Source organism: Peromyscus leucopus, chromosome X (assembly GCF_004664715.2).
Source record: "Peromyscus leucopus breed LL Stock chromosome X, UCI_PerLeu_2.1, whole genome shotgun sequence".
In the NCBI taxonomy this organism is placed as follows: domain Eukaryota; kingdom Metazoa; phylum Chordata; class Mammalia; order Rodentia; family Cricetidae; genus Peromyscus; species Peromyscus leucopus.
In genome coordinates, this window is record NC_051083.1 from 65,471,552 (window position 1) to 65,486,778 (window position 15,227).

The window sequence follows — 15,227 nt, forward strand, 5'->3', positions numbered from 1 at the left end:
AGAGCAATAATAAGACAACTAAAGGAGATCAAGGGGATACAAATTGGAAAGGATGGAGTCAAAGTATTGCTATTCCCAGATGATATGATAGTACACATAAGTGACCCCAAAAATTCTGCCAGGGAACTCCTACAGCTCAGAAATACTTTCAGTAAAGTGGCTGGATATAAGATTAACTCCAAAAAAATCGGTGCCCTCCTGTATACAAATGAACTGAGAAAGAAATCAGGGAGACAACTCCCTTCACAATAACCACAAATAATATAAAATATGCTTGGAGTAGCAGAGCAAGCAAAAGACCTGCAAAATGAAAACCTCAAGTCTAGCCAGGTGTGGTGGCACATTACTTTAATCCCAGCACTCAGGAGGCAGAGGCAGGGGAATCTCTGTGAGCTCAAAGCCAGCTTGGTCTACAATCAAGTTCCAGGACAGCCAGGGATCTATTAGACAGAGAAACCCTGTCTTGAACTCCCCCACAAAAAACAAACAAACAAAATCCCAAACCAAAACAAAAACTTCAAGTCTTTGAAGAAAGAAATAGAAGTAGATATCAAGAAGATAAAAAGACCTCTCATGTTCATGGATCAGTAAGTAGGATCAACATAGTAAAAATAGTTATCCTACCAAAAAGCCCAGGATAGATTAAAAGCAATCTTGAACAATAAAAGAACTGCTGGAGGTATCACCATCCCTGATCTCAAACTCTACTACAGAACTATAGTAAAAAACAACAACAAAACAACCACGTGGTATTGGCAGAAAAACAGACTGATCAATGGAATTGAATTAAAGATCCAGACATAAACCCATACACCTATAGATACCTCATTTTTGATAAAGGAACCAAAATTATACAATGGAGAAAAAGAAAGCATCTTCAACAAATGGTGCTGGTCAAACTGAATATCTGCATGTAGATAATGCAAATAGATCCATATTTATCACCCTTCACAAAACTCAAGTCCAAGTGGATCAAAGACCTCAACATAAAACCAGACACACTGAACCTGATAGAAGAGAAAGTGGGGAACAGCCTTGAACACACAGACACAGGAGACAACTTCCTGAACAGAACACCAACAGCACAGGCACTGACATTAACAATTAGTAAATGGGACTTCCATGAAACTGAAAACATTTGTAAGGTAAAGGACACCATCAAGGGGCCAAATCAGTAGCCTATAGAACGGCAAAATATTTTCACCAATGCCATATCAGGTAGAGGATAATATCCAGAATAATATAAAGAACTCAAGAAACTAGATATCAAGAAAAGAAATAATCCAATTTTTAAAATGGGGTACAGATCTAAACAGAATTCTCAATAGAGGAAAAGAAAATAGCTGAGAAATAAAATAATACTCAACATCCTTAGCCATCAGGCAGGGAAATACAAATTAAAAATACTTTGAGATCCCATCTTACAACTGTCAGAATTGCTAAGATCAAACACAAATGATTGCTCATCCTGGCCAAGGGTGTGAAGCAAGGGGAACATTCCTCCATTGCTGGTGGGAGTACAAACTTGTACAGCTACTATGGAAATCATTATGGCAGTTTTCTCAGAAAATTGGGAATCAATCTACCTCAAGATCCAGCTATACCACTCTTACCCAAAGAAAGCTCCATTCAACCATAAGTACAACTGCTCAACTATGTTCATAGTAGCTTTATAATAACCAGAAACTGGAAAAAAACCAAGATGTTCCTCAACTGAAGAGTAGATGAATTAGATGTGGTACAGTTAAACAATGGAGCATTACTTAGCTGTTAAAAAAATATCATGAAATTTTCAAGGAAATGAAAAAAACAGAAACAGAAAAAAATCAGCTGGGCGTGGTAGCGCACACCTTGGGAGGCAGAGACAGGAGTATCTCTGTGAGTATGAGGCTAGCCTGGTCTATAGAGTGAGTTCCAGGACAGCTAAAGCTATAGAGAAACCTTGTCTCAAAAAACAAACAAAAAAATAGAAAAAATTACCTGAGTGAGGTAATCTACACCCTGAAAGACAAGCATGGTATGTACTCACTTTTAAGTGGGTGCTAGCTGCTAAGTAAATGATAATCATGCTTCAATCTACAGACTCAGAAATGCTAAGTAACAAGTAGGGCTGTAAAGAAAGACGCATGGATGTCTCTGGGAAGGGGAAATAGAATTATCGGGTGGACGGGGAGTGGGTGGTGATGGAAACAGGAGGGATCAGGTGTGTATGTGGGGGGGGTGATGGAGGGAGAGAGTACTAGAACAGGAGGGCGTGTGTGTGTGTGTGTGTGTGTGTGTGTGTGTGTGTGTGTGTGTGTAAATCTAGTCCAGGAGAAACTTCAAGGATTCTATAAGAGTGACCTTAGGGAGGACTTATAATAATGGAGGATTCAGAGCCTGATCTGGCCATCCCCTGTAACCAGGCAAGGCTTCCAGAGGTGGGACTGGGACAATAACCCAGCCACAAAACCTACCTATAATCTATCCCACCTGCAAGACGTACTCAGGCAATGGAGGCACAGAACTTGTGGGAGTGGCCAACCAGTGACTTGTCTAATTTGAGGTCCACATCCTGAGATGGAGCCCATGCCTACTACCTGGATGACCAGGAACCAGAGCTGGATAGCTGAGAGATCTATTTTAGAAAAAATTAATAAAATGATTCCTAACACTATCCTTATATATTCATCTATCAGTGCCTAGCTCAATCATCATCAAAGAGGCTACCACTGGCAGCTGATAGGAGCAGATGCAGAAATCCACAGCCAAACATCAGGCAGAGAGTAAGCCCAAATTGGAGATCTCCCCTGGGTCCCTCTTCTTCAAGCTAGGGAAACCCTGAAGAAGAGTGGGAGGAAGAAATGTAGGAGCCAGAGGGGTCAAGGACACCAGGAGAGCACGGCCTACAGACTTCAACTACACAGGAATCATAGGGGCGCCCAGAGACTGAGGTGGCAATCAGGGAGCCTGCATGGGTCAGAACTAGGCACTCTGCATATATATTATGTTTGTTAGCTTGGTGCTTTTGTGGGACTCCTTACAGTGGGGATTGGGGTATCTCTGACTCTTCTGCCTGCTCTTGGGACTTTTTCCTCCTCCTGGGTTGTCTCATCCAGCCTTGATATGAGGGTTTGTGCCCTATTCTTATTGTATCTTGCTGTGTTTGGTGTATATTCTTGGGAGGCTCGCTCTTTTCTGAAGGGAAACAGAGGAGAGTGGATATGGGGGAAAGGGGAGGTGGGAGAGGTAATAGGAGGAATGGAGGGAGGGGAAACTACAGCTGGGATGTATTAAAAACAAAAAATTAAAAAATTAAAAACAAAAAACAAATCACAATTGGGCCATCAAGAAAAGTAAAAAAAGGTGCTTGCTGCCAAGCCTGACTAACTGAATTTGATCCCCAGGACCCACATAACAGGAGAAGATGAATTCCTACAAGTTATCCTTTCACTTCATCATGCATGTTGTAGCACGCTCACACACATTCACATGCATGTATGTATACACACAAACACATAAGAAATAAATAATAAATGAAAATACTTTAAAAATTAAATCTAGAAAATTAAAAAATCAAGACATATTATATATTAAATGGTTAATAAATATATATTCTTCTTGTAACATGAAGGATTTATTTTTATAATTTTTTGAGACAGGGTCTCACTATGTAGTAGTGAATGGCCTGGAAGTTGCTTTGTAGACCAAACTGGCCTCAAACTCACATAGATGCACCTGTTTCCTGAGCACTGGGATTACAGGTATGCACCACCATGCTTGGCAAAAGTATCTGTCAAATCATTAGTCTAATATATTCATCTTTTTACAGAAAATAAAATATTAGGTCCACATGAAAATAAAAATATGAATGACTTTTATATTTTAACAAAATTCCAGAGATTATGCTAACTAGAAGTTACATTGTAGGGATCTTTCAATGTGTGGACATTTGTTTGTTTGATGGAGGGTCTCATGTAATCTGAGGTGGCCTCAAACGCACCATGTAGCAAAGGATGGCCTTGAACTCCTTATTCCTTCTGCTTCCACCTCCCAAGCGCTTGAATTACAAGTGTGTCACCTTGTACATATTTTTTGTTTTTGAGACAGGGTTTTGCTACCTATTAAAGAAAAGCCTAACCTGGCAGCAATCGTCTTGTCTCAGTCTGGCATGCTGGGATTATAGACTATACCACTCCACTGAACAATATGCGAATGTTCTAAAGCATAAAAAGTAGATGCTTCCAGGGGTCCAAGTTTTAGAATTACAGGTGTGTGCTGACACTCTCCACCTAATTTTTTTTCCTGTCTGTCCTGGAACTTGCTATGTTCACCAGTGTGGCCTCAAACTTGCATCAATCTTACTTCTGCCTGCCAAGGGTTTAATTTTTAAAGTGAGTGTAAGATTCAAACACACACACACACACACTCCTTTTGTACTGTTGGTGACCTTGTCTGTGTAGGACAAGCACCCCACCACAAAGCTAGATCCCCAGGCCCGCCCAGTTTTTTTTTTGTTGTTTTGTTTTGGATATTGGGGATTGAATCTAGAGCCTAGTACATGCTAGGCAAGTACTCTACCACAGTTATATGACCAGTCATCTTTTGACTATTTTATTCTGAGACAGAGTCTTGTAGTCTGGCTTCCATCTCATTTTATAGAGCAGTTAGGCCTTGAACTTGTGATCCTCCTACCTCACACTCCTGAATGTATGGAATTATGGGCCAGTACCATCAAGTCTGGTTCCTACATACACAGTTTTTAAAATTTTTTTTTACAGACAGGGCTGGAGAAGTGGCTTAGTTGGTAAAGTACTTGCCTAGCACATACCAATCCCTGGGTTCAGTCCCCACCAAAGCATATAATCAGACACAATGGCATTATCTTTAATCCTAATACTTGGAAGGTGGAAATAGGATCAGAAATTCAAGGTTAGCCAGTTTGAAACTGATCTAGGCTCTATGAGGCCCTGTCTCAAAAAAATCAAGATGTTCTTGTGTTTTTTGCTTTGTTTTGGTTTTGGTTTTTCGAGACAAGGTTTCTCTGTGTACCCCTGGCTATCCTGAAACTTGCTCTGCAGACTAGGCTGGCCTCGAACTCAAGAGATTCGCTGCCTTTGCCTCCCAAGTGCTGGAATTAAAAGTGTGCATCACCACTACCTGGCTACAAGGTGTTCTTATGAGTGGAAAGAGATGATGAACATGAAGGAGGCTGAAGCAGGAGGATTGCAAGGTCAAGGTCAGCTTGGCCACATAGCAGAGCTTATCTCAAAACAAACAAAAAAATTAACCAAAAAAAGTGGAAAGAAATAGATTATATTAAAATTATTAGTTGTTTTTGGTGGAATAATATAGAACACTTCTTAGAAGTTTCAGTTTCTTTTTCATATTTTCTATAAAGGGAAAATTAACTACAGAGGGTTGTTTTTTCCTACATTAAAGGCAGAATTGGAACACTGTGCCCTGGGACTTACTCCTTCGCTTCCCAATGTCCAAGTCAGAGGTAGCAGCTTCACATAAAAGCACCATGCCTAAGGTAACTCCACCATCTTAGAAAAACTGGTTAAGGAGAATTCACGTAGCCACAAAAGACATTCCACTTTCCTATTCCCAGTTTCTCATGAAGAAAATTAAGATGAATATATAAACCTTCAAGTATTAATTTTAAAACAGTAACCAAAACTAATACTCTTATATTATACAATATTATTTACTATAAAGATTTAATTAAAAAGTAAGGTTGAGCCAGGTGGTGGTGGCGCATGCCTTTAAATCTCAGCACTTGGGAGGCAGAGCCAGGTGGATCTCTGTGAGTTGGAGGCCAGCCTGGTCTACAGAGCGAGATCCAGGACAGCACCAAAACTACACAGAGAAACCCTGTCTCAAAAAAGCAAAACAAAAGAAAAACAGCAACAACAACAAGAAAACACAAATCCCACCTATATATAAAATGAGCTTTTGGAGCTGGCGAGATGGCTCAGTGGCTAAGAGCACTTGCTGTTCTTCCAGAGGTCCTGAGTTCAATTCCCAGCAACCACATGCTGACTCACAACTGTTTATAATGGGATCTGATGCCCTCTTCTGGCATGCAGGCATACATGCAGACAGAACACTCATACATTTAAAAAAAAAAGTATAAAATGAGCTTTTGGGATATCATACCGTGAAATAAACTGCCTGAACACAGCAATTTTCCACCTTCACACACAAATACTAAGTAGTCACTGTTAGCACTTTATCATCTCTGAAAAGGACATACTTGAAATCCACACCATTTAAGACAATAGCAATTCACTTTTAATGGAAAATAATCTCAAAAACCTCTCAGATTTTCAACAATTAATATTCAGAGTACAAATTATGACTCAGCTAGGCAATTATGTCTTATTCTAATGAAAAGGGAAAATTCCTCATGTGGCATGACCTTATACTTAATCATTTTAGTAACAGTAGCTGTATTAATCAAAATGGAAATACTACTACAAACAGTAAGCACATCACATAGTTGAATAATAAAATAAGCAGTATCAATGTTTAAAACAAAACCAGTATGTTCAAGGAGAACAGAGAACATCACCTGTACTTTACATTCCTAAGTTAATTATGGGCATGATGCCCATTGTGTGCTGCTGCATGCGGGTATACTTAAAGTGCCAAGAGAGAAACAGGTGTTCTGATGAGGCCCTATACCCGACAATATTCAGCTCTACCATCTTTTGCTTTCTCTTAAGTAGCCTCTTGTGAGGAGCCTGTCCATTTTCCATGTTGATAATTAATTGATTGCTGTATATATGGGCGTGTGTGACACAGGTGTACTTGTGTCACAGCAGATGTGTAGAAGTTAGAAGACAACTGGCAGAAACTGGATCTTTCCTCCACCATGTTGGTCCTGGAGAACCAACTCAGGTTGTCAGGGTGGGCAGTAGGCAAGCTCTTTACCGCTTGGGCCTTCTCTCCAGCCCACTGCTGGGTTTGTTTTTGTTTTCGAGTTAAGTTACTCAGCCATGTCTCTTCTCCAGTATTTTTCCTTTTCTTACTGTGGCTCTTTATATCTAGGTTTTCTCTGAAGGATGCCAGGAATTGAACTCAGGGTCTTATACATGCCAGGTAAGTGCTAAACCATTGAAGTATATCTCAGCCCCAATTATGCCTTTAGCCTATTAAAATAATGTTTCATTATATTTATTTTTGATATTTCTTATTTCTTTGAGACAGGGTTTCTCTGTGTAACAGCTCTGGGTGCCCTTGAACTCTCTCTGTAGACCAGGCTGGTCTCAAACTCACAGAGATCCTCCTGCCTCTGCCTCCCAAGTGCTGAGATTAAAGGTATGCACTACCACACCCGGCTTAATGTTTCATTTTAAATATTACCTAAGCCTCATCTTTCTTCTACATCCATACATCAATGAGCTAATCAACCTGGCTTGTCAGACTGAAGATTTGCCTCTCCTTAGTCTATAACTTACTGGGTCAAGAAGGAAGACATAAGCAATAGAATTTCCAAAGGGTCTTATGCCTACACTAGGACAGCAGCTCCAACCAAATCTGTACAGAGAGCATAAGATTGTAAGAAAATAGGCAAATTAAAATCCACCACTAAAGACTTATCGTAAAAGGATACTGAACAGAAGAACAATGTGAGTTTCAGCTACAAACTGGGCCTGGCTGCTTCCATGGATATAGTTCTGGGAGAGGAAGACAAAATGGAATCTTTAAATTATACATTGAATTGTAGTGTCCTAACTCTAAAATATGATATGTCAAACCTTATAAAATTATCAATTCACTTGCTGTATATAAGCATGTACCATACTTTGTTAGGCTATTGAAAGCTATTTCTATATTATTTATTTACTTCTTTCATTGTATTCATACTATGTATAAAAATTAATAACAAAAATATATGAGAAAAACAGTGTTGTTTTTTTGTTTGTTTTGGTATTTTGAGACAGGTTTTCTCTGTGTTGTTTTGGTGCCTGTCCTGGATCTCACTCTGTAGACCAGGCTAGCCTCAAACTCACAGAGATCCACCTGCCTCTGCATCCCTGAGTGCTGAGATTAAAGGTGTGTGCCACCACTGCCTGGCTGGATTTGGTTTATTGACACAAATTTAAAGTTAATGTTTAAGAGCATAAAACTATGAGGTAAAACAATGTAAACATAACAACAGGGACCACATTTTTCCAATCAATCACCAAATCTGATAAAAATAATAGATGCTCATAATACTTGATTAATTCTTGTATTTAGTTTGAGACTGACTTTCTTTCTTAGCCATCCTATTCAAAGAACTCAACAAATGGAATAAAAAACATCCCACTTTGGAGTACTGTGTGCTCTAATTGTAACTGGAGTTCCTTAACAGAGACTAAAGAATCAAAACTCTATCTAGTTCCTGTATATGCTGGCTCTGGCCTCACAGGGTAAACATAATTACATTAACTTTGGTATAAAATACAAAGAAATTCCCAACTTCTCTTACCACATGTCCTGTATGGGGATTCTTATGAGCATATGGTGGTCCTCTTATATGGTTCCACATTTGACCAGATGTCATAGCAAGTACAAAACACTAGGAAAAAAATGGAATATTTATGGTCCAGCTAGCCCAATTGACTAGATAAGTAGGTACATGAAAATGCTTATCCATTTAGGAAACGTAAGATATTTTTACTTTTCAAATAAATTCTTTCTTTCTTTCTTTTTTTTTGAGACAGGGTTTCTATGTGTAGTTTTGGTGCCTGTCCTGGAACTCACCCTGTAGCCCAGGCTGGCCTCGAACTCACAGAGCTCTACCGGGCTCTGCCTCCCGAGTGCTGGGATTAAAGGTGTGGGCCACCACTACCCAGCAACAATATACAAAATTTTAGAACCAGAGAGACGGCTTTGCATATAAAGGTATTTGCCACAAATGCCTGAAAATGTATTTCATCTCCAGGGTACCACATATTGGAGGGTGATAAATAAACATGGGAACTTTTGAATTTGTACTAAATGCATTTTGTATTATGATATGGCCATAAGTCTATGGGGGGGTCTGAGAGTGGAATGTGGTAGTTTTGAATGAGAATGAACCCCTGTGATGGTTTCAATGAAAATGGCCCCCATAGGCTCATAGGGAGTTGATGGGGATGAAATGTCTTTCTGTATGCTGCAAACATGTGTTCTCTGATTGGTTGATAAATAAAGCTGTTTCGTCTATGGGAAGGCAGCTTAGAGGCAGGTGGGAGATTCAAAGAGAGAGACAGGAAGAAGGCAGAGAGAGATGCCATCCTGCCACCCAAAGAGCAGCATGTAATGGGACACAGGTAAAGCCATGGAACATGTGGGGATACATAGATTAATAGTTATGGGCTAATTTAAGATATAGAGTTAGCTAGCAAAAGGCTTTATCCATGGCCATGCAGTTATAATTAATATAAACCTCTGTGTGTTTACTTGGGGGACACAAGTGGGAGAAATTTGTCAAGACAGGACACAGGAAATCTTCCAGCTACAGAGAGCGTCACTATTTGAAGGGATTCAGACATGTGGCCTTATTGGGATCAGTGTGGCCTTGTTGGAAGAAGTGTCACTTGGGGTAGGCTTTGAGGTTTCAGAAGCCCAAGCCAGGCTCTCTCTCTTCCTGCTGCCTGCTGATTCAGATGTAGAACTCTCAGCTCCCTCCAGCACTATGTCTGCCTGTGTGCTGCCATGCTTCTCACCATGTTCATAATGGATGGAACCTCTGAACTGCAAGCAAGCCCCAATTCAATGCTTTTCATTGTAAGAGTTGCTGTGGTCTACTGCTTCACAGCAATAGAACACTGACTAAAACAGACCCATAAACTCTTATGTTTGAATGCTTGGTATCCAGTAGATAGAACTGTCGGGGAAGGATTTGGAGGTGTGGCCTTTTTGGAGGAGGGTGAGCTTTGAAGTTTAAAAGAGCTGTGTCATTCCCAGTGTACTTTATGCCTCCTGATTGTGGATGAGATGTGGGCTCTCAGCTGTTCCTTCACTCTACCATCATGAACTGTAGCCCTGCTTTCTTTTCTTTCTTTCTTTTTTTTTTTTTAACTTTTTTTCCCCCGAGACAGGGTTTCTCTGTGTAGTTTTGGTACCTGTCCTGGATCTCGCTCTGTAGACCAGGCTGGCCTCGAATTCACAGAGATCTGCTTGGCTCTGCCTCCTGAGTGCTGGGTTAAAGGGCATGCACCATTGCCACCCAGCTCCCTGCTTTCTTTTATAAAGTTGCCCTGGTTAGGTGCAACAGAAAAGCAATCAAAACAATGACCTAAGTTCAATTTCCAGAATCCAAATAAAAAAGCTGAGGGCATGTGGCTGGAGAGATGGCTCAGCAGTTAAGAGCATTTGCTTCTCTTGCAAAGCAGTGGAGTTTGGTTCCCAGAACCCCCACCAGGTGGTTCACAACAAACTATTACTTCAAGGGATCCTGTGCCTTCTTCTGGCCTCCAGCCAATCTTGCTCAAATCAGTGAGACACCTTCTGAAAACAACAACAACCCCCAAGGTAGATGGATCCTGAGGAATAACACCTGGGGTTCACCTCTGGCCTCCACACACACCTACACAAACAAGCACCAACATGCACATTCACCAAAACAAAAATGGGGCTGAGGAGACAGCTCAGTGGGGAAATTGCTTGCTGTGAAAACAAGAGGACCTGAGTCTAAATCCCCAGCTCCCAAAGCCAGCCATGGCTGTACATCCTGGAGTCCTTGTGTTGAGAAACAGAGACAGGCAGATCCTGAGAGCTTTTTGGCCAGCTGGCCTAGCCCAAATGGGGAGCTTCAGGTTCAGTGCAAGATCCAGTCTAGAAAAATAAGGTGGAGTCAGGTGGTGGTGGTGGTGGTGGTGGTGGCGGCAGCACATGCCTTTAATCTCAGGACTCGAGAGGCAGAGGCGGGCGGATCTCTGTGAGTTCTAGGCCTGTTGTAGAATATTATTTTTTTCTTTCTTTTTTTCAAAATCTATAGGGCATTTTCTTGATTAATGAATGATTTTTTAAGATTTATTTATTTATTATGTATATAGTATTCTGCCTGCATATGTCCCTGCAGGCCAGAAGAGGGCACAAGATCTCATTACAAGTGGCTGTGGACCTCTGAAAGAGCAGTCGGTGCTCTTAACCACTGAGCCGTATCTCCAGCCCAGAATATTATTTTAAGGTGTGTTACTTTTGTATATGTTACATTTGTTGCATGAAGTTGTGTTACTTTATCCGTCTAAACACCTGATGGTTTAATGAAGAGCTGAATGGTTACTAGCAAGGCAGGAGAACAGATAGGTGGGGCTCGCAGGCAGAGAGAATAAATAGAGGGAAAAGAAAAGAAGTAGCCAGCCACCCAGCTACTTCAATGGAGTAAGAGCAAGATTTGCAGAAGTAAGAGAATGGGAAAAGGCCAGAAGTAAAAGGTAGATGGGCTAATTTAAAGTTAAGAAAACTAGACAGCAACAAGCCAAGACAAGGCTGGGTATTTATAAGTAATCGTAAGTCTCTCCGTGTGTGTGATTTGAGAGTTGGATGAAGGGCCCCCAAAAAAGCCAAAATAGGCCAGCCTGGTGTACAGAGTGAGTTCCACGACAGCCAGGGATACATAGAGAAACCCTGTCTCAGGAGGATTTTAAAAAAGGCAGAGAACAATAGAGAATGACTCTGGTCATCCTCCTCTGGCCTATGCATGTGCAGTTGTATGTATGTACACAAACATATGGACACAAACATATTTATACACACACACACACACACACACACACACACACTACAAAAAAGCTATTTTTCACATAGATGAAAGCTAATAGAACCCAAGAAAAAGTTCTGGTTGCAGTATATGTGCTTGTAACTCAGCATTAGGGATATGGGGACAGGAGGATCTCTGGGGATCACTGGTGAACTCTGGGTTCACAGAGACCCCTATCTCAAAAAAAAAGTAAGTTGAAGAAGGGACTGAGGAAGATACCCAATGTCAATCTGTGGCCTACACACAAAATAAAATAAAGAAAGAAAGAAAAAGAAAAAGGTAAAGAATACAGATTAGGTTCTTTTTCAATCAATTTTTCTTCTTCAGTTCACTTACCAAAGCTGCAAAAGCCCATCCAGTTTTATTAAAGAGGAATTCCATATTGCTTCTTCTCAGATACACAAGTCCACCAATAACAGCCAGAAGCAATCCCAGCATTAGGGGTCCAGCATAATTTGGAGGTCTAATTACTCTAATCTAATGGAAAGGAGAGAGAAAAACATTCTAAAATATAAAATTTATTTTATATTAATAATAATGAAATGAAAGCACTCAAAAATGTATTTTCAGGTAAAAATACTATTTTTTTTTTTTTACCATTTTACTCCAATCAAACAGTCTAAACTATATCCTAGAAACAACATGTTATAGGCATAGTATTATTTCGGTTAATCAAGACACAATACCTTTTAGAATAAGAAATGTTTGCCAACACACACTTAAGGTCAGGAAAATGGTTTCTAGTCTGAACTCAACAGGTTAAGACAAGGTATTTTATAATTTTACTCTTTATCAAGACGATGCTGTCAAATCCGACTTATGAAAGAACCGTCAAATTATTCCATCTCAGTAACATGAAGACAAAACCAGCTATGATCCCGTTTAGATTCAAAGACAGTAAAAAAAAAAAAAAAAAAAAAAAAAAAAAAAACACTTTTTGTAAAGGAGAGAAACTTACATTGACATCCGTTCTGTCAGCAATCCACCGGGCAATCTGCTCAGCTGAAAACCCTCGCACCTGCAACTCATACGTATCAGCCCTTTTGGGTTTTCCTTTTGGAGGAAAGTTGATGAAAGTTGGAGCAGAATTCATGTTTAGCTGAATAAAGAGTAGCCATGGAAACATAAGTTACCAAGAAAATAATCTTGATGGCAAATAATAAATTTAAAATTTAGAACTTTTTTCAGACAGGGTTTTGCTGTGTCATACAGGCTGGCCTTGAACTTGCAATAATCCTCCTGTCTCTGCTTCCTGAGTGCTAGGATTAAAAACATGTACCACTATGCCTTGTAGAAATTTCGGATTTTCACATATATGAAGATCATGATCATATAGTTGAAATTTGTCTTAAGGGGAGTTGTGGAGCAGGCTTTCAAACACAAGGCTACCTGTGACTGTAACAATTACACTTTATTATCCACATAGAAATTTCTAGGTAATATACAATTTTCTCAACTTGAATAGGAAATTTCCCATACCAGTTATTTTAGATTGTGCAGAAATCCTATTAAAAAATTAAGTATGCATTCATGACACCTAAAATTATTTATATAGCTATAACAACCTCATGTTACTAAAATGGGAAGAGTTCAGGTTAAGGACTGTTTGAGCAATAAACTGAGTTCAAGACAAGCTTGAACAACTTAGACCCTGTCTTGAAATAAAACACCAGACATGGGGTCACACACCTGTAACCCCAGCACTGGGGAGACAGAGGCAGGTAGATCTTTGTGAGTTTGAAGATCAGTCTGGTTTACATAGCAAGTTCCAGGACAGCCACCTCCCAACTGCTAGGAGTATAGACACAAGTTACTGTCTCTGGCTTATTCTTTATATGTTTACAATAAAAATATGTATAAGTGGAATTCCCTGAAAAACAAATCCTTGAAGGAAACAACACCCTTCTGCCAAATAAGGTAATTATCTTACAAGGCTGCATTCTGTGGCAGAGATGATCTTGGATTGACCATCTTGATGAACCAGAACTGAGACAATGATCAGATGACACCTTGACCTGGCTGTTTAATTACATACACTTCTTTCCCTGTGCACCAATTCTTCTGTTTAAACTAGTACCAGTAGTGGGTGTCACTAATTATCTGTTCTTCCCACATTGAACAAATTCCTCTCTGCTTTACACACACACACACACACACACACACACACACACACACACACACACACACAATTTGTGTGTTTGAGTGTGTATGTGTGTAAGTTGTTAGGTAGGGTAATGAACACCTACAGTCCCAACACTTGGGAGATGGAGGAGGAAGGATTGGAAGTTTGTATCCAGCCTATGTTACACAGACCATGCCACACAACAACAAACTTAAAAGTGTGTGGATGTTGCTTACTGCCCATTTTACTTAGTAGGTTGGCATTGGTTACTACTTTTGATTAGTCAAATTTTGCTTTTAGTTCACTAACTACTCTTCCTTTTATATTAAAGCATTCCTATTTAACCTAACAATATTTTTAAATTTATTTATTCTATGTGTATTAGTGTTTTGCTTGCATGTATGAATGTGTACCACATGTATGCCTGGTGCCCGTAGAAGATAGAAGGTTATCAGATCTGCTGGAACTGGAGTTATGGATGGATTTGAACTGCCATGTAGGTTCTGGCAACCAAACCCAGGTCTTCTGCAAGAGGAACAAGTGCTCTTAACTAAGTAACCATCCCTCCAGCCCTGCTGTTTAACTTCTTGTAATCACCAAAATGGTTGTTTGCTTTATCCATACTTTATTCCTGTACAAAAGAAGAAACCAAACATCTTACCATTTGAAATACATCAGAACCTTCATCAAAATCCACCATGGCAAAAAATATCCTGTTGGTAAATGCACTGGAATATCGCCAAGAGTTTGCCAGAATCTGGAATTCTTCATCAGCTTGCCTGAATGGAATCAGATTGGTGGGGAATAAAACAAAAAAAAATATATGAAACAATTTAAAAATCAACCCAGCTTATCAGCAGTAAAACAAAACCTAATTAAGTAATAGCAATTTTTGTTGTTTTTTTCAAGACAGGGTTTCTCTGTGTAGTCCTTGCTGTACTGGAACTCACTCTATAGACCAGGCTGGCCTCGAACTCAGAAATTCACCTGCCTCTGCCTCCTGAGTCCTGGGATTAAAGGCATGTACCACAACTGCCAAGCATAATGGCAATTTTTAGTGAAAGAAGTATTAAAAATTATTGGCAAGCCAGGTGGTGGTGGTGGCGGTGGCGGTGGCAGTGGCAGTGCATGCCTTTAATCCCAGAACTCAGAGGCAGAGGCAAGCAGATCTCTGAGTTCAAGGCCAGCCCGATCTACAGATTGAGATCCAGGACACCCAGGGCTGTTACACAGTTAGAAACCCTGTCTCGGAAAAAAAACGTTATTGGCAAGTAAGTCAGGTATAGTTGATAAGGTTAGAAAACACTTTGTCTACGTATAAAAGGAGCCTTATATCTAAGTGTTGGAGATCTCATTAGAAATTAGTAATTACATTTCATGCTA

The 15,227-nt window shown here is 39.9% G+C and overlaps 1 protein-coding gene across 2 annotated transcripts in view; it reads right to left on the reverse strand.

Moving 5' to 3' along the window:
- Magt1 (magnesium transporter 1) overlaps positions 1-15,227 on the reverse strand; it is a 42,253-nt gene that overhangs the window by 7,008 nt on the left and 20,018 nt on the right. For both annotated transcript variants that reach the window (XM_028886389.2, XM_037198827.1), the window contains exons 3-8: positions 14,506-14,623; positions 12,681-12,821; positions 12,059-12,199; positions 8,462-8,551; positions 7,601-7,664; positions 5,454-5,528 (exon numbers count right to left, since the gene is read on the reverse strand). In XM_028886389.2, coding sequence (XP_028742222.1) covers positions 5,454-5,528; positions 7,601-7,664; positions 8,462-8,551; positions 12,059-12,199; positions 12,681-12,821; positions 14,506-14,623 — 629 coding nt within the window. The remainder of the gene's footprint in view (positions 1-5,453; positions 5,529-7,600; positions 7,665-8,461; positions 8,552-12,058; positions 12,200-12,680; positions 12,822-14,505; positions 14,624-15,227) is intronic.